Source organism: Ursus americanus, chromosome X, assembly GCF_024610735.1.
Source record: "Ursus americanus isolate L20-20 chromosome X, mUrsAme1.1.p, whole genome shotgun sequence".
Lineage (NCBI taxonomy): Eukaryota > Metazoa > Chordata > Mammalia > Carnivora > Ursidae > Ursus > Ursus americanus.
In genome coordinates this window covers 37,056,891-37,083,094 of record NC_142164.1, presented here as the reverse complement: position 1 = coordinate 37,083,094, position 26,204 = coordinate 37,056,891, and the positions used below count along the sequence as shown (strand labels likewise).

The 26,204-nt window shown below is 40.8% G+C and overlaps 1 protein-coding gene across 3 annotated transcripts in view; it reads right to left on the bottom strand.

The window, feature by feature from the left end:
* Positions 1-23,996, bottom strand: part of AMMECR1 (AMMECR nuclear protein 1) — a 109,811-nt gene extending 85,815 nt beyond the window's left edge. For all 3 annotated transcript variants that reach the window (XR_015723430.1, XM_087860104.1, XM_087860105.1), the window contains exon 1: positions 23,473-23,996. Coding sequence is in view for 2 of the 3 variants with exons in the window: in XM_087860104.1 (XP_087716230.1) it covers positions 23,473-23,945 (473 nt within the window). In the remaining variant the exon portion in view is untranslated. The remainder of the gene's footprint in view (positions 1-23,472) is intronic.
* Positions 23,997-26,204: the final 2,208 nt, after the last annotated feature.

Below are 26,204 nucleotides of genomic sequence, written 5' to 3'. Positions count from 1 at the left end.
CAGTACCCCATTATTAGTTGGCTGACTTCGTGACACACTCTTTTTCTCTCCCACAAACGTGTTATGTGTGGGTATTTTAATTCAAAATAATTTTGGTTTAAAACTTTCCTGACACCTTTTGAAGTATCAAGAGGCAGATGAAAAAATAACCTCTTAACTTCCTTGCCTTAAGAAAATTTTTAAACAAAACTTCGCTCAACACTTTTATATGCAATAATATTCTACCTGACTGGGTAACAGTAGAGTGAGGGGGGGGAAGGGAAGGAAGGTACAAAGATGAAAATATGGGGTCTCTGCTACCAAAGGAGCTTACCATCCAACACGGGCGGTAGATACGTACACAAATAATAGAAAATATTCACTGACTGAGGTATTGGGGAGGGGGGATGAGGGTTAGAGGTGGGGGTGCGAGGTCTGAAAGGAAACAGCGTCAAAGTTTCAAATTGGAACACCACTGTCATGCTCAAGATTTCAAAGTACACTCCATTATCCTACATATGTATTCTCACTTATGCGCAAAGAGGTACATGCAGAGATGCTAAATACAGTTATCTGGGTTGTATTCTGCTCTCCAGGCCACGCACCTATGGCGCTATATCCTCCCAGAAAGGGCATGTTTTTTCCTAATCTACACAAAGGCAATACATGTGCTAGCTGTGGCCCTGAATACATGGATATTTACTGTCTCCTGTCTTTCTCTCTACCAGCAATGCTACCATCTCCGCATCCATCAGTAAAGCACTAAGTAAATGGTACGTTCACAGAGTGGAATATCTTGGTACATGCATGCAATGAAATATCCTGCAGGCAATTAAAAAAAAACAGGCACTGTAGTTTAATTCTATTGTGGCAATCAGTTTTTTGGTATTGATAGCACACTGTATTTATAGACGCTATCATTAGTGGGGGAAGCTGGGTGATAGGTACATGGGAATCTCTCAGTACAATTTTTGTAACATCTTGTGAGTCTATAATTATTTCAAAATAAAAGTTAAAGGAAAAAGAGACGAACGAGGCATTTCTAGGTGTGTCAATACAGAAGTATGTCCAAGATGGCCTCCTAACTGCAAAAAAGGTAGAGAAAAGCATTTATAGTATGCTACTCTTCGTGCAAAACAAAAAGGTACAAACATATGCACAGATGCTAGTACATGCATCAGCTATCTCTGGAAGGATATAGGAGAAACTGGTGAAGTGACTGCCTCAGGGGAGGGGAACTGGATAGTGGGGAGTCGGGCAGGAGGAGGGTGAGCTCCATCTCATTGTCCCCTTGCGATGTGTGAATTTCATACTGTGGGCACATACTACTTCTTCCAAAAAAGTTCAACCCTAGGGGGCACAGTTTTCTGACAGAAAGGTTTTAAAGTATCCCTTCTATCTAATGTATTACTCATCACCCAGTTTAGAAGGCCCAGGGATTGGGGAGTGAGATTTAGGGATAGGTTCTTCCATTGATCCAGCATTCTGGGTTCTCCTGCCAGACAGTGAGTTAGCTCCTCAAGGGCAAGGGGCCATAGCATTAGCTGTGCCCAGCACAAAGTCTGACATATTTAGGGACACAGACGGTCTTGAATTAATTTGACCTGTTAACCTGTCCCTTTTGACCTACTCCTAAAACCCCAGACCTAGAAGGATTCTTTACCATTGATTCTGCCCCTGGCATGATGTTTAAAAAATTAACTTCTCATTAGCATAAGTCATTCCAAGGTCAACGACTGTCTATCTCCAGACACCAATGCTCAAAAAGATGCAGGCTTATTCTAGTAAAGGCAAGGCTTTTCGTGGGAATATGGGTGATCTGTAAACTTCCTTTTGGTTTTCACATCTGTGTGTCTGTGAACCAGATGACTCTTCAGTCAGCTAAAATCTTCCATGCATGCTCATCACTCCCTAACTTCTATAGGCTTTATTTGTCCTTCCATAAGACGTTTACTCATTTGTATTACAGTTATCTCAGTGCATAACTTAGCTCTTTTACTAGAGTATAAACTTCTTTTGAGATTTTATTTAACTGAGAGAGAGAGAGAGAGGGAGGGAGCATGCACGAGAGGAAGCAGGGGGAGGAGCAGACTCTGGGCTGAGTGCATGAGCCCAAAGCTGGACCCGGGGCTTGATCTCACAACCCTGAGATCATGACCTGATCCAAAATCAAGTGTCCAAGAGTTGGATGCTAACCGACTGAGCCACCCAGGCGTCCCTAGAGCATAAACTTCTTAAGGGCTGGGAAGCCTTATCTATCTCATTATTCCCAAAGTAACTAATATCTAGGTCAATCATCTTTGGACAGTTCATTTAATTAAGACTCTCTAATTTAAAAATTAAATAACTTAAAAAATCATTTAACTTATAACTGAACTAATTTGATTAAAATAGTATAGTGGGATAGGGCGCCTAGGTGGTTCAGTTGGTTAAAAGTCTGCCTTCGGCTCAGGTCATGATCCCGGGGTGGATGGGATGGAGCCCCACATCGGCTCCCTGCTCAACAGGCAGTCTGCTTCTCCCTCTCCCTCTGCCTGCTGCTCCCCCTGCTTGTGCTCAGTCAAATAAATAAAATCTTTAAAAAAAATAGTATAGTGGGTTTGTTGTGAGGGCAAAAAAAAGACTTTTACAAGTATATTACAGAAAGAAATTATGCTTTCATAACTAACAAGCCTCATCCCTTGAGGATGGTCCTCTGACCTCGTGGAGGTCAAACCAGCACCTTCTTTACCTATATACTGGAACCTCATCCTCTCTCTCTTCCTCAACCAGGTACAGCTTTCTGCTAAGCTGAAACATTATTACAAAATTGCTAAGCTACTCTCTCTTTAAACTTGGTAAACAAATGCTAAAGAAGGAGACTAAGATCCCTGGGGTGGGGAGAGAGGAGAAGATGGTAGTCCCTTCTGAGAGCACCAGTTCCAGAGCTTCCCGCTTACAAGGAATCCTGCTTTGTCTGCTGGACATCCCTGATCCTGACAGCCTGCCCCCAGAAGCAGTACAGTCCTTGTTTCACGCTGCTTGCAGCTGGTTCAAGGTCCATTCAAAACTGTTCAGAGCTTTTAATCATTTTGCCTGCCACATTACTTCTTCCTCAAACAGAACTGAAAGCAAGTCAAAATTAGAGCTGATTGTCTCCCCATAGAAACCAATAACCAACAGTAGAATGTAAGTTACAGTGGCATTTATCATCTAGAACTATTAGTCCATTCTGTACATTATTAGTGAGTTAGGTTATGTAACTTCCAAAAGTTTAGGTCATACTAAAACTCTCTAATTCTTCTTTATCAAAGTAAGCAGTAATATAAAATTAATTAAATATTACAACAGTTCACAACTTGTCCTTAATAATAAACCTTGATGAGGGCAAGAAACACATCTTATCTATCTTTGAATCTCCCACAATGCCTTGGTCATAGTAAATTCTTCAGAAATATTAATTCACATTAACTTTTTCAAGGATGCACTTAATCTGCACATTGACAGATGACTCATTTCTAAAATTCAGAAATTTCTATAAAAACAATTCAACATTTTTTTTATTGATGTGCCATACTTATTTCAGAAAAGAACATCTTTTTTCCCTACAGTCTCTTAAGACCTCCATCTGAGGGATGCCTGGGTGACTCAGTCGGTTAAGCGTCTGCCTTCAGCTCAGGTCATGATCCCAGAGTCCCAGGATGGAGGCCCTGTTTTGGGCTCCCTACTCAGTGGGGAGTCTGCTTCTCCCTCTTCCTCTGCCCCTCCCCCTGTTCGTGTTCTATTAAAAAATAAATAAAAAATCTTAAAAAAGAAAAAGACCTCCATCTGAGCTAAAAACAACTTTCCAGGCAATAGATAAATACAGACTTTGTGACAGATACTGCACATCAGACTGAAGGTCACTTTGAATTAGTTCTGGAAGAGAGGCAATCAAGCTCAAGGACAGATTTTTAACTTGTCTTCAGTTCCTTGAGAGGGGTCATAAAATTCTTAAATATATTAATTTTAATATCAAAGATAAATATGTGCCATTAACCACTGTTAGGAGAGGGGAGGGCTATGTTATAAAACCAGTGATTGAGTATTACAACTCTCACAATGTTAGAGATCCTACCAAGAAGAAACAGGCAAGGCTTAAATTCTCTGTGCTACAGTTCTCCCATCTTAAAAACTGGAAAAGAGCAAACTCTTAGTTCAGGAGATTGTTCTAAGAATTGGTAATTATGAAGTGCTTTTCGTATTTTATTAAAGTTTATCTGGAAAGAGGTCAAAATATTCCATGTAGGCAATATAGTTCAACCTGTTTACAGTATATGAAAACAACTTTCAAATAAAACATTGAAAATAATTAATCTATAATCTCACTCCCAGAATCTAACCTGCATGCCATCACAATGAGATTTCTAAAGCTAACTACCAATTCTTTATTCTAGTTTGAGTCATTTTCTTAAGGGCTGCCTTGGGAGTTATAATTAACATCTAACTTTCAAAAATCTAGTTCAGATTAAAAGCAACCAATGTCAATAGTTTACAAAATCTTTCTTCCACTATAGCTCTGTTCCCTACCCTGCTCCTTTAAACTACTATTGTCACTCAAATGACCTCTTTGTCCGTGATAAGCCCATCAACAGTCTTATAATTATTGCTTCATTCAACTGTCTTTTAAATCAGATAGGAGAATAAATGTTACAAACAAGGATACCTTTACACTGTCTTTTGTACTTATCTATGTAGTCACCTTTACCAGTGCTCTTTATTTCTTTGTGTACATTCAAGTTACTATCTAGTGTCCTTTCATTTCATCCTGAACGACTCCCTTTAGTATTTCTTACAGAGCAGATCTACAGCAACAAATTCTCTGTTTTTATCTGGAAATGTCCTAATTTTTCCTTCATTTATGAAGGACGGTCTTGCTAAGATATAGGATTCTTGACAATCCATTTACTTCAGCCCTTTGAGTATTTCATCCCACTACTCTTCTGGCCTCCATGGTTTCTGATGAGAAATCAGCTGTTAATCTTATTGAGAATCCCTTGTCTGTGATGAGTCCCTTCACTCCTGCTGCATTCAAGATTCTCTTTGTTTTCATCTTTCAATAACTTGACTTATCATGTGTCTAGGTGTGAATCCTTCTGAGTTTATCCTACTTTCAGTTGAGCTCCTTGGATGTTGCAGGTCAATGTTGTTTTGTTTTTAACAAATTTGGGATGTGTTCAGCCATTATTCCTTCAAATATTCTTTCTGCTTCCTCACCTTCTCCTTCTGAGATTCCTATTATATGTATGTTGGTATACTTGATGGTGTCCCATAGGTCTCTTAGGGTCTGCTCATTTTTCTTCATTCTTTTTGTTCTTCAGATAGTATAATGTTAATCTATCTTCAAGTTTGCTGATTCTTAATTCTGACACATCTGCTGCTGAACCACTTTAGTAAATTTTTTCATTTCAGTTACAGAAATTTTCAACTCCATATTTTCCATTTGGTTCTTTTTAAAATAATTTCTATCTCTTTACTGATATTCTTTATTTGATGAGATAGTCATATACTTTCTTTTAATTCTTTAGACACGATTTCCTTTTAATATATTTATAATAGCTCATTTAAACTTTTGACTAGTAAGCACATCTGGGTTTCCTCACGGACAGTTTCTGTTGACTGCTTATCTCCCTGTATATGTATCATACTTTCCCGTGTCTTTGATTGTATTTTATTTTTTGTTGAAAAGTAAACATTTTAAATAATTTAACGTAGCAAGTTTGGAAATCAGATCCCTCCCCAAGGCTTGTTCTTCTTGTTGACTGTTTAGTGACTTTCTTGGACTGATTCTGTAAAGTCCGTATTCAGTGTCATGTGTGGCCACTTGAAGTCTCTGCTCAGTTAGCTTAGGGGTCAACTAATGATTGGAAAGGGATTTTCTTAAATGTCTTGAGCCAGTAGATCGTTCAACCTAAGTCAAAAGACCATGTGTGTGTTGGGGTATGCCTTCAATGCTCCAGCAGTTTACAGCTCTACCTTGGCCTTCATTTCCTGCTTCCATAGGTTCTCAAGGTCAGCCAGAGGTGAGGAAATAGGGGCTCCTCAAGTCTTTCTTGGGCCTACACACAGCCCTACACATGTGTGTGGCCTTCTAAATAACCAAGAATATCTTGGAGCTTGCTAAAGCCCCCTATCCCATCCCCAGATTCTCCTTTTAAGTTTTCTGGCCAGCCTCTTTTTTGCCCTCCTCTCGCTTTTCCACTGGGCAAGGATGCCCCTCCAGTGGCTACTGGTTTTCACAGCTACTGTGGTTGCAAGGCTACTGTTTCCTTATGGAACTGGAGAAAGGGAGAAAGGATTAGGGCAAGTTAAAACACAACAAAGCTCACTGTTCTTATGGAAAATCATCTATTTTGTTGTTGTTGTTGTTGTTATTTGAAAATCATCTGTTTTTAATGAGTAAATGCTCAGGTTGTTGGAAGTCTTTGGTTAATTTCCAGAATTCTGAAAAAGTTGGTTTTGAACATATTTGCCAGTATCCATGTTGCTTTTATACAGGAGTAGATTTTCTAAGGTCCTTACTCTAATATTCCGGAAATTCATTCTTTTCTGGAGTTTGAAAATCATTCTAAAACTGGTGTCTTCTAAAAAGACTGTAACATTCAGCTCTAAAAAGTACCCAGAAAAATACGTGGGATCCTTGGTGATATCTACACACAGATTGCTAGGTTAAAGTATTCATGAACATCTACAAAATTAGAAGATAGAAAATATGATCAGCCTACATTTACATTCCATTTTACCTTTGGTGACTACAAGGAAATAAATGCGTTTTTTGAAAACAGATGAAATGAAGAGGCATTTATTGTTATCAACATTTGGCTGCATTTCAAGTATTTTTTAAATATTACTTATTTTTAAAAACTCACATTATGTTAGTTTTAAATAATAGAACATGCGAGACTGTAACTTATCCAAGTCATGGTGGGACTGAAAGCATAGCATCTAGGTCAATGCCTAGAGTCCTAACAGATGAAAGGTTACTAAGAAAAGGTCTCAGTGTATTTATTAGATGAAATGCGGTAGATAGTGATTATAAGCTCTAAGTCTTGAATTATATAAAGAATCATAAACATTTTAAAAACTCATTTTAATAAGACATTTACTATTTTACCCCATATAATTGATGATTCATTATAATGTTGCCAAAACAAATTACAAGTTATAAAAAAGTTTGACCAAAATGATACCATTATCCTAACACTAAATTGGGAAATGTCAACATATTATAAGTGGTTCTTCATCTGGATAGTTTTGGGGGTCCTGAATGAATTTAGTTGCAGGTATGATGTAAAAACAACCTTCTCATACCTTTAGATGTGTGTGTGTGTTTAAGAAGGGGAAGGTGAAGTGGGGAGAAGCATGAGAACAAACACATAATACTTTCAAAATAACTGACATGCCCCTCTTAAAGTAGCACCTGGAATTGTACACGGAACTCTGGGTATAGGGATCATGCTGCAGGACACAGAGTCATGTTGCAAGAAGAAAAATGTTGAGAATCACTCACTAAATGTTTAAAACACTATAAGAGGAATTACAGAGTGGGGCACCTGGATGGCTCAGTCAACTAAGCATCCAACTCTTGATTTCCGCTCAGGTCATGATCTCAGGGTCTTGGGATCAAGCCCCGTGTGGGGGCTCCACACTCAGCATGCAGTCTGCTTGTCCCTTTCCCTCCCCCTGCTTGTTCTCTTTGTCAAATAAATAAAATCTTTTTAAAAACGTGATTACAAAACTATTAAAATCTTGTCTGAGAAAACCAACTTAAATTGAGCAGATCCTTAATATACAGGAAATCACTCATTCAAATCAACAATAGTCTCAGTGATACTTATGAAGCCATCATTCAGAGTTTCACTGTCTTATTCCATACATACTTTTTAAAACCAGCATGAGCCTACAATAAAGGTATATAACACGGTAGGTTTTCACTACTAGGTGTCTTTAGAATTCATGGACTTAAAATCTGCAATTTCAGGAATTTATGAGCAACCATTAAATTCCTTGATTAAATAATTTTTCATTTTGCTGAGACAGTAATTTGAAGAATCTGAATCTTGTATACTTTAAGGTTAATATGTATGAATAAGTTGCTAAATTAGTAAGTCTATCTGGCTGTCCAACTATGATTTTCTTTGCATTGTAAACTGCGCCATAACTCAGGAAGTGAACAAAAAATTTGTTTTTTTTAAATGGCCCCCCAAATAAAGCACATTTCTACAGCTGGTGATTAATATAAGGAAATGGTTTAAGAGTTATAAAGCTGTGTTGGTTCTTAGCCAGAAGATATTAATTTTGGATAAGTTAAAGACTAATGTGTTGAATTCAGCTTTGACTCAGAACTATGACATAAACAAGTCTGCCATAAAACATTTTATGAGGGAAATTACATGCTAAAATATTATTTGTGCTTTCAGGATAACTTAAAATCTCTTGGGTCAGGCTTCTTCAAATCTGTTTTCCTTCATCTAAATTATATTAATGCGAGAACAGACACATCAAGAATTTCCATAAAAAACAAATAAAAGTATTCCTTTTTTTTTCACCAAATGTAGGATATCCACTGTGGTTTGCTGACCCTCTAAAATCCTTTCTTAGGCAGTAGACTAAGAATTCCTGACTGTTGAAATATTAGGAAAGAAGCACTTATGTAAACATATGGGAACCTATAGTTTAAAACAAAACAGCAGGGGTGCCCAAGTGGCTCAGGCAGTTAAGTGTCTGCCTTCAGCTCAGGTCATGATCCCAGGATCCTGGGATGGAGCCCTGCATTGGGCTCCCTGCTCAGCGGGGAGCCTGCATCTCCCTCTCCCACTCCCCCTGCTTGTGTGCTGTCAAATGAATAAGTAAAATCTTAAAAAAATAAATAAAATAAAACAAAGCAGCAGAAAATAAATAGTACCAAATAGCTCTCCAAGTATTCCAAGATTCTATATGAATGGAATCATAGAGGAAAAGATAAGCAGGTGATTAATGCCATACCTCGTTGGAATCATAAACACACGTTCCTCCTGCGTATAGCTACATATAGCCAGGTCAGTCTCCAAATAGCAAACAATATCAAATAAATCCACAAAGATGTTACAGTGTCAGTTATACATACAGACACAAAGATACCCACTTCCAGGTAAGGCATAGGAAGGAACACAGTGGAACATCTCCCATTCTCTGCTTTAAAACCTCCCTAGAAAAACTTCCAGAAATCTTTGAGATCTAGCACTGCCCCGAATTCAAAATCAGTCCAGTTAAACACACTCTTTTAGATATTCAAATTCAATGTCTGAAAAAATTTCAAAGTCATAAATTTATAACCTCTCTGTCCTCATCACTCGACCCCCCCTCCCCAAATTGGAAGACTAGCAGAACCAGTAAACTTTCTAGTAATGCAAAGTGGTAAACGCTGCTAGAATTTAAGTGGTAAAAAATATTTAATGCAGTTGCTACAAAGTCTTCAGATATTCAAGACTGCTGCTCTCAAAAATGACCAAGCTCCAAGGACAAATTATGTTGAGGAAGGGGAAGAGGAGGATCTTCCTAGACTTACACTTCAATTTTGGAGTGGGAGAGATAAGGAGTCAAAAATATCCAAATCAAGATAACAATTCTGAGAACAAGACAGCACCAGTGGCCGTGCTGGGCTGGTGCAAGTTAATTAAGTTAGTAAAGGGTTAACAAATGGTTATTATGGGATGGTGAATAATTATACTCTTCATGGAAATGAGAGAAAGCTTCAAGACTAAAACGCTCCTCTTCTGTAAAAACTGACCTGAATTTCTCTAGGCTGAACTGAAATAAACACAGCAAAGGTTCTGAAAGCAGCCAATGGAGACAGGAACCAGGACCCTTTGGACCCACACCCATTTTTTCACTTTAAAATAGGACTTGCTTGTTCTCTTGCCATAGCCAAAACGGAAAACCACTGACTTTTTTTTTCCTTGATTGTGCTCTACACTATGGAGGCCACTGCCCATGTAACATGCCTATTGTTTGAAGCCTGTGAGAAGTGAAATTGGCATCTCAGTGGTTCAACCCTGTATAAACAAACTCACCTCTCCTTCCCTTGATGAGAGTATTCACCTTTGCTAATAAAGATTTTAAGCATATTGAAAGGGATCACGGACCTTTGTGTGGTCTGTCCTAAGAACCACTGGATTCCATTTGGCCTCCCACCCTAGTATGTGGCAGGGGTCCGTGATCACAGATATAGGCCAAACTCTATCTCTTCTTCAAAAGCTCGGACTCAAACATATTTCATTACCACTATTTTAACATCTGGTATTTCTTTACCTCACTGTAGTAATATGTAATTCAAATTACAGATTATTCATGATTCAAGTCTATGACATGAGGGTGAGCTTGTTTACTTATAAAAGACCTTAAACTGACTACACGGAGAACACTGCTAATAAGCACTGTGCCAGCGCTGTTTTTTAACTTCCTGAGTACGTTGGCACAACGTTCATGGTTATGTGGCTAGACTCTGTCAGAGATCAGTCTAACAGGAAATAATTTTCTTCTATTCTGTAACACTTCTATTCTGTAACATATTCTGGGGAATAAAAGAAGAGAGTTGCTAAAATGAAATGAAATTTTACAGCGATCCCTGAAAAAGAAGTTTTGGGTTCTAAACATGTCTTCATATAATTAAAGACAAATCATCAACGAAAAGACTAAGAATTTGTTCCTTCTTCAAAGGGTAACTGTTGGTCAACACATAAAATTTTAAAAAATGCTGTTTTATTGTAATCCAGGAAACCATTTTAGAATTTTGTTTCTAAATAATACTATGAAACGTTTAAAGATTTTGCTCATACAATCTGTGTCTTAAGAGTTGTAGCATTCTTGAGTGGGGCATGTTAACAACCCTGAGGAACATACCCATTAGACTAACCGATGTTGAAGCTAACTTAATAAATAACGTCATTCAATCATTAGTATACAATTCTACTATAATTATTATAATTCCCAGTACCTACCTTATGTGAGTTACATATGTAACAACCAAGTAAAATTTCTTAATTAATTTGAGGAAAAAAGGTGGCTTAAAGCCATTTAATTCTATAATAATTAAGGTAGTTTATTTTTTAAATTACATTATCTTTGCTGGTACTCAACTTTCTCAACTTCATGTCTGAGACACTGACGTTGAGAAGAAAAAAAAAAGGAACACAGAACATAGAAGGCACTCAGGCAGAGGGTGACGTAACCAATGTTAATCTAACTGACTTATGCTGAATGTCTATTGATAAATGAAAGCACTTTGTCTACACAGCAGACTCCTGCTTGTGTTATTTCCCAGTCTCTTGTCCAGGCTTCATGACATTCATGACATTAAAGGAGCTGCTGAGGCATAATTAGCTGGACAAAAGGGAAATTTTACCAAGAAAGAGGCAATTCACAGGCCATTAATAGTTTAAAATTGTCAACTTGCAGGCCTTCATTTCCCAATGCTTGAATTATAGCAACAGTCTCCTGACAGGGGTCCCCTTTCTTGCTACGATCTCCCCGACTTTAATATACCTTTCACTGGTACCCACTGACTACTGTATAATGCTCATTCTGACCGCTGTGTCTTTAAGTTGTTTCCCTGTCTAGACTGCTTTATCCCTCTGTGAAAGGTCTACCCAGCCCGAATCCTACTTTGTCCATGGAGCCCTCCTGTATAATCCCAGCCCACATTAGTCTTTGTCCAAACTCTTAACAGGCCTCATTGTCTCCATCATTTATTCAGCCATTAAATCATGTGACCTCATTATTTGTTTCATGAATCTTGTCTTCTCGATATGACTGCAAGCTTTTCAAGGGCAGGAAGCATGGCTTATGCCTATTTTATAGACCTTTCACCCACAACCACTATATTCCTTGTTGAACTGAAATGTTAGAATTTACAATATGAAGAGCAGTACTAGCTGAGAATGATAGGTTTTGATGTAAGACAGACTGTCTTAAGATAATGCTGGCAAATGTATCTTGAAGCTTAAACAAATACTCGCTTTAAAATGTCTACAAGCAAAGGGATAATCATAGTGGAAATTCTTCTCCCTTCTCTAAAACTGTAAAGCCATCTCTAAATGGCAGAAGTTAGAAACTGCTCCAAAATCCAAATTAATACATCACAATTCAGCAATAATATTTAAAAAATGTCTGTACCTCTCCTAATGATAAAGAATCTCACACAGGTAGTGTAGACAGTGAGGCAAATAAACAACTTTCAAGACTTGACCATATCTATTATTTCACAGGTTCCACTACCGCACTTAGTATATGTGCTCCCAAAGTGAGTATTCCACTAACCACCTTTAGATATGAGCTTTTCATTAAAGCAAATAAGAAGCAATTTCAAGAAGTGCTCGACTTAAGTGGTTTATATATACACATATGGACTTAAAAGGCCTTACTTAAAATAGCCCATTAGGCAAGGTATTTTCCAATATTCCATCTCTCTAAAAAACACATTTGCTCAGAAACATCAGGTTCAACCGTCAAGACGAATGATCTCCCTCTGCCTTCATCCTTCCACTGTTAAGAGGAGGTAAGCAAAGGCAAAGTTCCTACCTGTCAAAGATGTCTCCTTATATTATTATTAGCAAATTCATTAGAAAGCCCTAAAAGACAGAGGACGAGAATACCAACTTAAAAGGAAAGCTAGAAAATCCAGTTCTTTTCAAATACAGGTAGGTGGTATTAAGTATACTAATAAAGTAAATGATAAATGCCATGTCAAATACTAACCGACATGCTACTAGTTTGAAACATTTTTTAATGGTTATTTCTTACTCGGATGCCTTTAAACTAGTTTACTCATAGTTTTCAATAAGTTTGTAAAAATAAATACTTCAAAGCCTAAATTAAGCTCTCCCATAAATAAGCTAAGCTCTGTGCATGTCTAATACATGTTTGTAAGATTAATTTTTAAAAGATTCCCAAAGTTCTTATGAAACATTAGTTGCTTTAGGAAGAGCCACTATCGTGCACCTTCAAAAACTAAGCTAAACATGGTGCTTATAGTTACCAGTATTGTACAGTACACTTAAGCATTTGGAAAGAGGGGCACCTGGGTGGCTCAGTCAGTTAAGTGTCTGACTCTTGATTTCAGCTCAGGTCGGGATCTCGGGGTTATGAGACTGAGCTCCACATCGGGCTCTGTGTTGAGCGTGGAGCCTGCTTCAGATTTTCTCTCTCCCTCTCCCTCTGCCCCTCCACCCCCGCTCTCTCCAAAAAAAAAAAAAAATGTGGAAAGAGGGTAGGTCTCACGTTATGTGTTTTTTTATCACTAAATATATCAATTGATTTTCTAAAAGCATCATACTGTATGATCAGCATCAATCTGTATGATTAAAGAGAAACTGATTAACCAAAAATGACTGACACTCCAGTTATCAGTGAGAATGTAACTTGCAAATTAGACTGACCATAGTAGGTCCTGTTAAGACACACTGGAGAAAAGCTACAGAAGACATGAGTATGGTCAATAGAATGCCCTCCTGTTGATTGCATTCTGCAGTCAGAAATTACAGTGGGGTCTATCCTTTAATATTATCCGTCCCATAACTGCCGTTATGGAGAATGACTGTGAGCAAGCTCTATAACCAAAACTTCATACATCTAGTACTACCTCAACACACAGACCTGAAAGTAAGACACATATGAGTATCTGAGGATTTAGAACTATGTTCACAGACAAGTCAAGAGACAAAGAAAGGATCATGATCAGAGAGTGGCTCCATTTATGTTTGGGGTATACATAAGCTACTTGTCCCATGGCCCCCAAACTTGCCCAGAGGCCTCCTTCTCATTTCAACATCGTCTCTTGGCAGTCCTCAGGGGATGCATACTCAAGTCTTCTTGTAGAGCTAAACTTTATGCTGTGCATCTCTTTCTGATAGGAATATATATATATATATATATATATATATATATATATTTTTTTTTTTTTAACAAGAGTGCCATGGCCGCTTCTTGTAAAGGAGGGACACCCAGGATTGTATAATGTAAAATATGCCTGTTGCAGCAGCCCTACTCCAGACCAGGCACTCCAGTCTCCTTTTTCTGCCCTGAATCCAGGCTTCACCTCACTTGACTACGATCGCGTTTTCCTCCCTCCCTGGCTCCCACGTGCCCTCTATTCCTGCCTCCAGCCCTATGTGACTCTCCTTCTCCACAGAGCTAATGCTTTCACAGTGTGAAAGAGTGGCTTTCTGCAAAACAAGTTGCCCAACAGGGCAATGATTAGAGGAGTTTGTGGAGTAAAACACACCACAAACCACACATCACCTCATTAGTGTCAGAGAAATAGAAGAGGTATCGTTCCCATTTGTTCTTGTAAGGATTTTTTTAATTGACAAGAGTGTGCGGTAGATGGACCCATGAACTGAACGAACAATTTTAACCACTGACTCCCGGGCACCTCGTCCTGACATCAAAGAGCTAGTCCACGAATATCTGTTTGTCTTAATCGTGGGAAACTTCGTAAAATGCACTGAGGGCAATACTAACACGGAAAAAGGCCAGAAGACTTCATGAGGTTCTCCTTTAGTGAATAAATCACCAACACTGTCTTCCACTTACCAAATAATCATTTGAGAAGGATGTAAAAAAAAAAAGCACCCATCATCTACACACTTACCTCACTGTTGTTCAAAATCAGGATACAAAAGGTATTTCCCTTACTACAATGAGGTATGTACTGAGTCCCAAGTTTCCCCAGCTATATAACTTATTTGTACCCCAAACCACCTATGCTTGTACGGTTGCTAGGCTACAGAAGCAGTAACAATGTCACAGAGAAGCAGCACACCAGTGTGACTAGCACACAAGCATCTCTTTGAGGCCGTCACAGTGCCGTGGGACCTGGAGGCTGACAGCACAAAACCAATTTTTCATAGATTCCGTTCTAGGAGAATGACTCAAAGACCCACTAATGCCTGAAGCAAAGCAGAGAATTTGGTGTTAACACCTTGCAGCAATCCAAAATCTCACTAGAAGAGATGCTGCTAGAATTGTGTGTCATATGCTTACAGAAAATATACGGAATGGCAAGGCAAGCTACATAGGCTGTTAAGTCAGTCTCACTACTTTCCATTACTAGAGAGCTGGTCAGCATCTTCTGGCAGGATATTGCATAATACAGTCAACTGTGCTCTCCCAGCATTGCATGTGGCTTTGGGTCACAGTGTGGATTATCTGTAAAATGAAACAGATAGGGGAAAGGCAAGAATCATCAAGACCATCACAGACCTTATTTTAAAAAAAAAACAAAAATTAATATTAGTAGGCCTGGACTCAAGTAAAACTTGTTACGTTTGCCCATCCACTGAAGATCGCAATGATCATAAAGCAATATGGTTGATCCTGTCCATTGATAGCATCTATCCTTCCTTGTGAGCAAAGCTGCAAAATGAATCCAGCTTGATTTCTTCCTTTCTGAGCCTGAGGACACAGGACCTAGAATTGAGTACCAGGTAGTACTTCCGGTCCTTCAGAAATTTCCTTTAATCTGCGGTCTGAAACTACAAATTCTTGCGATGGTCCTCCAAGAGGCTGTTATTTCGCTGAACACTGTGCTAAGACATACACTAAGGAAATCTAAGAATCGCTGACTACTTTACAAATTGATGATACACAATATATATACCATATAAAGCTACATTAGGGAAACCCAACATACTGTCAGGTAGTTTTACTAGCAATACAAAGCTGAAAACTATCACTGATTTCTACCCATCTGAGCATTCAAAGTCACAACTGGGGCAGGGGAGGCTGGAGAGATCCAAGAGACTGACCAAATCGCCACAATAGCTCTGCCACTGCTCTGTGGTTCTGCTAATAAAAAAAAGAAATGATGCTGGATGACTGCTGACACTTGAAAGACACATAATAAGAAATCTGATTTCATCTGACCAACTATTTGTTTCTTCCCATTCCCTCACCTCCATGCTTTTTAGTGGCACCACCATCCTCCTAGTTTCTCAGGCTTGTAAACTCTGAATTAGGTTCAAAGCCTCTCCCTGCTTCACTTCCCCCAGCAATGGGAATTTGGTCGATTTTTTTTTTCTGCAATGCCTCATCACTTACATGTAGTCCCCTAATTTCAGGTCCTCGCCCAAAAGCTATCTCAGCTATCTTTATACTTGATCTGAATTCTATAAACCAACGTGTCTTCTTCTCCTTTCTCTCAAATTAGATACAGTTGGGCATAGATGAAGAGGGGGAAGGGGAGGTTCTTACACTTGTGATCAAATTTCATAGCCATTCCAACTGAGCTTTTGAACAAACTTTCCTGAGCACAAGAATAGCTAGGCACAGAGCCAAGAAAAGAAGAGGCAAGGATGGCAGCCAAGAAACAGGTGAGCTGCAAGCTTTCCACTCCTACACAAAACCTGGCCCTGGAGTGCGAGTCCCTGCATCTGCTGATAACTTCTTCCATTTCTTGATTTTGCAACATTCCTATATTCATGAACTCTGCCCCTGGGGTGGCTCCCCTACTTTTCCCACACCCGTTTTCCTAGCGCCCTTAGAACCTCAAGCCTAGCTGGTCTGCCGTACCATGAAATTCTTCTCCTTCCAAGTCCTCTTAGATCCTGGAGGACTCTTCTGCCAATACTGTTCTCCTCACACGAGAGACCATAATCAGATCCAGTATCTCTTATCCAGCCTTCCCAGAGGGTTCCCAGGACAAAAGGCTACTTGTAATTTCCTTGAAGTTTTCTGATCTTTGAGACAAGAGCAAGGGGAGTGGTACGGAGAATGCTGGGGGTGCAAGCTGCTGGCTGGAGACAGCTGCTGGGAATCCCCAAGTGCTGTGGCAAGGGGTGTGGTGGTGAGCAACGAGTTCGAGAACTGCCAGGAAGACTTCAAGATCTACTGGTCATACCAGACTCTTCAATAATTTCTGTACCTTTGCCATTTCAAAACTTGGCTCAAAAGTCATCCTCTTCCTAAAAGCCTTTTTTCTGACCACTCCTTTTTTCCACAGCATTACCGTGCTGACATTTGATGTATTCCATTTTTTAACTTCATCTACAATCACGTATATAGGGTACTGTCAGCATTTCAAGCGACTCTGATGTTTGTGTCATACCTTGAACAAGACTGGAAGCTTTGTGAGGATAGAGCAACTTCTCTGGTTTCCAACGGTGGAACTCAGCATAATGTATATGCTAAAAGAAATAACAGGTTTTCTTCCTCCAGTGACATATAATTTCCACCCAGCTCCTCAAAACTAACATTTTTAAGGTTGAGCAAGTTTGAAAGTATGATACATTAAGAACTGCAGAAAATACACCCACACTGGATAGAAAAGATGCCACTTATCGTTGGACCAAACATAAAATATGCTCCACCCAACCAACTGCACTATTACACCATACTTCTTCCTTCAGGCTCTTTTATTTCTACTACACAAGCTTGTGGCTCGTTTCTGCTCTTAGCAGCACTGTGACTACAGAAGCTCAAACTCTAAATAAGTTTACTGTTGGGGAATCTACTCTTCCCACCTACACAACCACTGGCTGCCCACACTGTCTCCAGTGTCCTGTGAGCAACTGCCCAATTACTGATTGTGGAAAGACAGCTTACACATTGAAGGTCCATTCTTGGCAGCCCCTGGCTTTTACTGCTGGTCCTCACTTACTTAGCTTAATTGATTCAGAACAGTATCAAAAAGAGACATTATTACACAAGTTCGGGGAGGGGGGGAGACTATTGAAAAAAATTTAAATGTAAAAGCCGTGGTCATTGTGCTGCTTTAAAACAGGCAAGCATGTGTGACATTGAGAGAACAGAATAATGCCTATTGAAATAGGGAACTTTGACTAATCTCATTGCACAAGTTTTAGTGTTTCACACATATACATTCTCAAAAAGTAAGATGGTCTATAAATGGGAAGCACAACTGATCTCAAAATCATAATCCTTTGTGGTAATACGTTACAGTGTTTTAACACAAATACAATTTCAAAAAGTGTACGGTTTTCTAAAGACAACAATGTAAATGCTAGTATTTCTCAGAAACACAGACCGACGGGGGGAAGAAAAAACTACTCATGCATATGGGCTAACAGAGCATTTTTCACTTTCTCAGTAGTGGTCTTTCTTCCCATTGGACTGACAGATCCCAGCAAAGACTCCTTCTTCGTTGCCACCCACTAGCTGGGACCTGAATGCAGCACAAACACAATTCATAAGCGAGCAAAATTATGAGCTAGATTATCACTCCCTTTGACCATATGGGGGAAAGGGTAAAATAAGAATCGAGTTTTTCTTTTTAACTAAATATACCTTGTCCTACATACACCTTTATGCATGGATATAAAAATAATTTTGTAATTTATATTTCTACATCCTTCCATTTTAGTTACTGGCTGTTTTTACAGCATAAATGACAACTGGGGGCGTGCCTTCTTTCTTTTCTCTCAGTAAGACAGGACACCAGGCTGCCTTCCAATGGAAATCAACATTGTTGAAAAACAACCCGTATAATACCTTCAAAAATGCTCAACAATTTTCCAGACAATAAGTGTCATTGTTGTTGTTTTTTCTTTTTTGAAGAAAAACTATACATTATGACTTTATGCTGGCATGGATAAGGAACTCTGTAGCGGCCTAGTAGCATCATCTGCAATAGACAGATAAACCTTCCAGCTATTCTGCTCAGTCTTCATTAAAAAAAAAAGACATAATAGAAATATAATAGCTTGGGTTTAAAATGTTGTATTAATATCACTTTGACCTGAGCCGCATTATCAAATCACCTTTTTAACGAACATGTCATAGGAGTGTTACTATTCTGGTGAAACAAAGTGCCTGCTTCATCTTTCTAAAACAACCCAATTCCTCCCAAGCACGCTGGAAAACAGTAATTTGACTACTGGGACAAGACAAGAAAGAGTTAACCGTTCAAACACCTGATTGGAGTCTCTCAAGAACTGCATATCCAGGAGTGGATTTTTTAAAAATTACATTTTATTCATTGCGATGGAAAACCATATTATTGATGTTAATAGTAAAGTATCTTTTATGTGCCATAGTGTATATACAAAATGTAGTAGTGCATTAACTTCAAAGATGGTAAGAAGATTAAAACAAATAGTTCATGGGACGTGACATGCAACACAGCATTAAAGATATAAGACTGAACAATCCCAGTGCCTTGGCAGGATCCTTTTATATTTCTTTGTTAATGAGGGAAATTCTTAAAATCCAATCCAGCAAGCGAAAGCGTAAGGAAAAGCTTTTAAAATCTTATCACAACGTGTTATTTAGTGAGCTAATCATCAAAGCATTTTTTACGGCAACAGAAGGCGGCTTTATTTATCAAAATCAATACAACTCACTTTAAGAGATCATATTTATGCTGTGTTTAACTCCTAAAAGGTGCCCCTCGCGTTTAACATTTCGGGGGGGGGGGAGACCTAAAATCATACCACCGGTTTCCAAGAGTCACCCCTCCCCCCACCTCAGACTGAAACCATCACAAGAACCTGGGACTCTTACTAGGATCTTGGCAGCATTCAATCTCCCAGGTGCTAAGTTAGAAAGAACATGACAAAGGCTGGTGACATGGAAACAGGAAGTTCTCTACTGGAAACTGGCAGGGAAAATTGCCATTCCCTTACAGTGGCTGCACGACGTTACTGAGGTCCTCACTTCTCTAACCCGGGGGTCTGGACGTGTGGTCCTGGGAACTGTGGCAGCATCACCAGGGAGCTTGTTAGAAATGCAAATTCACGGCCCCACCCCAGACCGACTGAATCAGAAACTCTGGGAATGGGGCCCAGCAATTTGTGTTTTAACAAGCACTACAGGAGATTATGATGTACTCTAAAGTTGGAGAACCACTCCTCTTCAAACTTTAATGTGCGGAAGAATCACCTGGGGAGCTTGTTAAAATGCAGATTCGAATTCAGCCGGTCCTAGGAGCGACCTGAGAGCCTCCATTCCAGGTCAGGTCTTGAGCCGACCACACTGCAAGGGTTTTTCCAAAACCGGTTGTTTACCAAAATTGCCCAGGGTGCTTATAAAATACGGTTCCCAGGCACCACCCCAGACCAAATTAATCTGACTCTCAGGAGAAAGGGCTAGGGGAATACGGTACGACCAGTGGTTCTTGGCCTCAGCTGCAAGTTCAAAAATCACTTGAGGAGCTTTCAATAATCCTGATGTCCAGGCCTCATCCAAGACCAATTAAATCGGAATCTCTGGGCTTGTGACCCAGGTCTCCACATTTTTAATAATTCCCCAGTGGTTCAAATGTGCGGCCCGAGTGGAGAACGGCTGCTCTGAAGTCCAACTGGCTCGACACGGGGCACAGTGGCTCCCTTTATAGTAGCAAATGGGTTTCCTATGATGTGGCTATCTGGGTTCCCACATACGAATCCAAGAGCTCTGGTTCGGAAGAGTAAAATGCACCTCAAATCATTTTTAAAATCATGTCTCAAACCTGCTTTCTGTGGGCAAATGTGCCTGGAGGACAGAGACCGAGGATTTAGTAATGCAGTCCTCGCTTTTAACACGAATGTCGTGTGTCCTCCATTACACAAGTTTTCACTGTCCTCCCAAGCTGTAGCTACTGCTACCTCTGTGCAGTGAGTGAGGTAGGTGCCTCAACAAACAGCAGCCAACAGTGAAGAATCTGTATCCCTACAGCCTGTTCACATACTGACATCCCCTCCCCAAACCTGCAACGTCTAGAGGAAATTTCTAATAACCCTTCAGAATGGAAGGGTAACTGCTCAGTCAAGAACTTCTGAACCTATACAAGATTTCACTAGTTACAGACATGCTGACAGAAAAGGTTCTGGGAAGGGATAAAAGCGGTGTGTTTTTACACAGGAGAATCTGATTTGTTGAAAGCATGTCTTCTGGGGTAGTGGGGGGAGCAGAGACAAGACCTGACACACTGCTGCTCATGACATGATACTAATAACTCAGCGGGGGGAGGAGAAATATGTCTATTTACAGCTTATGCCCCCCCGCACGAAGCCACTAATAAGTACACAATGCTATTAAATATGTGATTTGTAAAACAGAAAATGTGTGGTGCTTACTAAGGCACGGTCAAGTGATTACAGTTATTTGACTCTCATAATCAAACACTGCTTTTAAGATATTTTCTTGAATTTTCCACAGTACACCTCAAAAATGATTTTAAGATAAATGAAGATAAGATGTAGTCCTCTTTCCACTTAAGCAAACTTTCGTTCTCCCCTTGGTCATGTTCAGTGTCTCTTCTAAGTTAGTTGTTTTGTTGAACACATGACACATTCAAGGCCTGCTAAATGATAATGGTTATTCTTCTTCCACCATTGTTTCAACATATCCCCAGTGGTCAAAAGTGTGTCTTACTTGGTCTGTTTAGTTCCACGAAAAAGAAATCTAGTGGATGGGATATTCGAAGACAAGCAATACCTAAACACATGTGCAAAGTAGCCACTGTTAAGATGACATTTTCAAAAGCATTTTCTGTATGAACTGGTCAAGCTCACTCTCCTTTTAAACTTCTTGTTACAGTCATTCAGTTAACCCAAACTCACTTTAAAATGTGTGAAAGTAGCACCTCCTGAAAGTGTGTTCTCATATGCTTTGGAGCAATGGAGCGTGAATAGTAAAACAGCCTTTGCCAAACTCATGTAACTGAACAGGAGTGAATTTCTGCAGTCCCATGACTTTGCAGAGCCAACCTATGTATCATCCCACAACTGGCTTTAATACATCATAGACATCCAAGAGAAGGCACAAAAGTCACAAATAAGTGACTCAAGCTAATAAATATTTCATAGATTTTTTTTTACATGGCAGAGTCTTTTAAATGAATTTGACTTCTTCACCAAAAAACAAATTGGCTAAGTAAAGGTGTGGGTTTAGGATTTAAGCTCCTAGAATTAAAACTACGAAATGTATAAAGATATTTATTGGGCAAAGTGTCAGTCTGGATGCTTTTTCACGCATTTTGTATGAATAAATGCCCAAAGATGAACCAAGTCTGAACGAAAATGCACAGACCACAAAAGAGTGGCAAAAATATAAAATTAAATACATTTAAAGCATTAAAGCCAAAGAAAACAAACAATACAAATTTACAATTTCCAGTACACTTTATTGCAATTTCCACTTTACATATTAATTTAATATTTTTAGTCTAGGCAGAAGTGTTTATACTTATCCAATAGTAGTCTAATCCCCTAATCTCACAAAATGAAAAGAAGCAGTTTAAAAAGAACATCAATTCAGGTATTTATGATATGGGGACAAGGGGCACTTGTCTTAGCAAGGAAAAGGGCTGATGGTTTCCTTATAGTTTCACTGAAATTTTTCTCTATTATTTTTGTTGTTATTGATGCAAAGTACTCATAGTAAAAACAATCGCCCTCTTTGTCATTCTGCCCTTCCTTGGGCTTTACATTCTGTCTAGCATTTAACTCAAAAAGTCAGTTTACACTCAGTTTACACATTTAAAAAAAAAACCATATGCCCCATCTCCCACACATCCAAATGGACGAGGATTAGAATTAACCTGCTTTTAGCTGTAACAGTGCTATTTTAAACAATTTCAACCACACACTTGAAGGGTAAAATAACTAAAAGTACAAGCCAAAAGAAAACATAAAAATTCCTACACACTTACTGTTGGATTGTTTAACTATTTCTCAAATCGGCGAGCCTAACAGATTTCTTAAAAGTGAAATCGACACAAAAGCGAATGCACGCTTCATGTACAAACTGACAGTGGCTCTATGGGGACAGCTCTCTTTGAATGAGCTATTACCCAGACGGTGGAATTAAAAAAAAAAAAAAGGTCTCACTCTTCAAATGTGAGAGAGCTGGCGGTGCGCTTCACTAGAAACACATTTTAATGGGTATGTTCGGATAAAAATAGGTAGTAAGGGAAAATGTGTTTTTAAAAAAACCTCCTCCCTCCCCAGGACACAAGGAAACCCGAAGGAAAAGACGGGTAACCTCATAAGCTCCGGAGCTAAGTTCCATCACTAGCAGAACAGAAGTTGGATAGTTGCTATTTTTCACCCTGCAGTGGGATAGTAACTCTCCCCGTGCAAGGTACGCGCGGCGGGAATACTGGCGGGGCTTTCACGTGGGGTAAATGGAAACCAAAGTGAGGAGAGGACAACACCTTGAGTAATCCAGATCTCCAAAACCAGGGCGGTGGGGCCGCGGGGTAGCGAAGGAGAGAAGGGAAGGGTCAAAAGTCCTCGAAGTTATCGCAAAGAGAAAGCGAACACCTTTGGGAACCAGTGAGCCATCTCTTGCAGCAGCACCCTGCTCCAAGTGTTGGGTGCCTGCCTCGGAGGGCAGAAAGCGCGGGGTGCCCTTACTTAGGTCGAGTGACTCCGAGGACCGTGGCAGAGAGAGGGGCAGGGGCAGCCGCCGGCGGGGAGGCGGACTCATACTTTGCTTCAACTCTGAGCCCCATCCCGAGCGCGCGCGAGAGAGAGCGGCGGAGGGCACGGTACTCACTAGGGCTCGTTGGTGAACCGGGGGGTCCGGGGCTGCTGGTATCCGTACAGGTGACAGTAGAGCACATCGAAGCAAAAGCAGCACATCTCCGCTGATACCACCATCTTCCGGGAGCCGGGCGACGAGGACGAGGCGGCGGACGACAAGGAGGGCGAGGAAGAGGTGGCGGCGGCCGGGGTAGAAAGTAGGGTCCCCACTCCGCAGCTCGGAGGTGGCGACAGGGAAATCCCCCCGCCGCCGCCGCCGCAGCCCTGGGGGGTAGAGAGGGTACAGCCGCTGCCGCTACCTCCTCCGGCTAGACCTCCCAGCCCGTTGAGCCGCGTGCCGGCGCCTCCTAGTCCCAGCTCCCCAGCTCGGCACTGGCTCTCTCCGCTGCAGTGGGAGGAGGAGGAGGCGCCACCACCGCCACCCGAGCCAGAGGGGGGCGAACTGGACAGTTTCTGCTTCTTCACCCCGCAGCAACCCGCCGCCATCTTGGAACAGTCTCCCCCACGCAGCGCTTCCGACCCATAAGTGAGGCGAGCTGGCGGCGGGGGCGAGCACGCTGCGGCCCCGGCCGCCGGGGGCGCGCCAGGGGCTCGCAGGGCGCGCGCGCGCGCCGCTCCCCGTCCGGCCGCCCGGCCACGCGGCTGCCCTGCGCGCGCCCTCAAGCCGGCGCGCGCCCCGCGCTTTCGCCGCTCGGCACCTCAGCGCCTGTCCCGCGGGACTCGCGCCTCCTGCGAGCCGCAGCCTCAAGCCCTGTGGCCCTCAGAGGATGGATGAAAGACAGGAAGCCCAGTAGAAAGGAAGGAGTAGGAAATGAGAACGCGAAAGCGGAGAGTAGGAGCAAAGGAAGGAGGTGGGCACGCCCGGGGAGGAAGAAGGGAAAGGAAAACTAGTGGGGGGGGGGGAGAAGAAACTCCGAAGTTAAGTATCCGAGTCCCAAAGCACAGCTCGATGACCGGCACTACACATAGTGTTAGTGACACTTGAGCCGAGTTACGTGAAACCTGAGCCACCGGCCTCAAGTACGCTGGTTTCTGAACTGCCGGAGCTGAGCAAGCAGGTGCTTGGAGCTCCACACCTGAGACCGCTCCTATAAAGTATGTACAAAGCAGTCGGGGAAATGGCCACACTGCGGTCGCTTTAGTACCCACCTAAGCACGCACCCGGGGTTTTCCAAGATTATGGTAAAGAGCAATACTCTTTCCTTATTGACAAATATTCAAGCCTGGTTGAATCTATATACCCCTCCCTTGCTCCCCCAACTTTCCCTCCCTCCCAGCCCCACGCAAACTTTTCAAAAGCAAAAAAATAAAGTCCTAACCAACACCTCCCTAGTTCAAAGATGTTGATTGTGCTCTGGAACTCACTGAGGTAGGTTATTGTTTTGTTTGGGTTTTTTCTTTTTCTTTTTCTTTTTTTTCTTTTTTTTTTTTGGCTTGGGAACAAAGCAATTAGAAATATATCTGTAGTCAGCACAGATCTTACAGGTAAATAGGGCAGGTAGTGCACTTAGTCACAAGTTGAAAGGTTTTGTTCAGGTATATAATTAGATAGTATTCATTTTAAAAAATTCTCAGTCAAAGAATACTTAAACGAATGAGGAGGCGTGTGATTGAGTCAGTCCCATTCTGGGCACCTAAGACAAATCAAGTGTTAACATTCATAGAAATTAGCCTGATAGAAACAGAAAGTGTGAGTTACTCGCGTTGTGTCTACACCATACCGAAACTTCTAGACAAAGGCAGGTGTCTGTGGATTTGGAGACATCAGAAGATTGATTGATTTTGTCACCTTTGAGCTAAATGTGTGGGATCTTGCATATAGCTGAGGGCTGTTCATTCCACTCAAGAGGAAAAAAAGTTTATCATGCAATAAATACTGAGCCTTTGCACCATCCTATGGACATGACACTGTACTTGTGTCAAAATCCAGGAAGTATGCTTCCCACTCTCAAAGAGTTTATGAATTAAGTCGGATCCATGTACACAATCCCATAAATAACTACTATTTATCCAGCACTTTTTGGGTGCCGAGTACTATGCCTTGCCTTACCCCATCACCCTTCAAAATAATACGCTACCTCATTTGATCTTCAGAGTAACCCTCTGAGGTTGCTCATTTACAGGTGAGGAAATTGAACCTCAGAAGTAACTTGCTCAACATCACACACCTAGAAAGTGATAGAGCAAGGATTTAAATGGCTGATTTCAGAAACCACACCATTGTGCTATACTGCCCCTCAATATCACTGTGTGATAGCGAGGTTAGCGATGGATAGAAGATGGGGACATTAGGGGTGCCTGGGTGGCACAGCAGTTAAGCGTCTGCCTTCAGCTCAGGGCGTGATCCCGGCGTTGTGGGATTGAGCCCCACATCAGGCTCCTCCGCTGGGAGCCTGCTTCTTCCTCTCCCACTCCCCGTGCTTGTGTTCCCTCTCTCGCTGGCTGTCTCTGTCAAATAAATAAATAAAATATTAAAAAAAAAAAGATGGGGACATTAGAACTACAGTGGGTAGGATGGAAGTTAAACAAAAATAAAAACTTCAGTGTTACGGAAAGATCGAGAAACACTAAATGTTACAAAGGAAAGATGGAACACCTCCTTAAGAGATTTTACAAAGTAGATCAGCTGTCGAGAATGATTCGATGCAGCCTAATGACAAAAGAGAGGGGTTAACTGGTTTGTGATATGTGATCTCATCCTCTCAAGCCTCATCATCACTGTTAGAACTATCCTCCTCTTTGAGG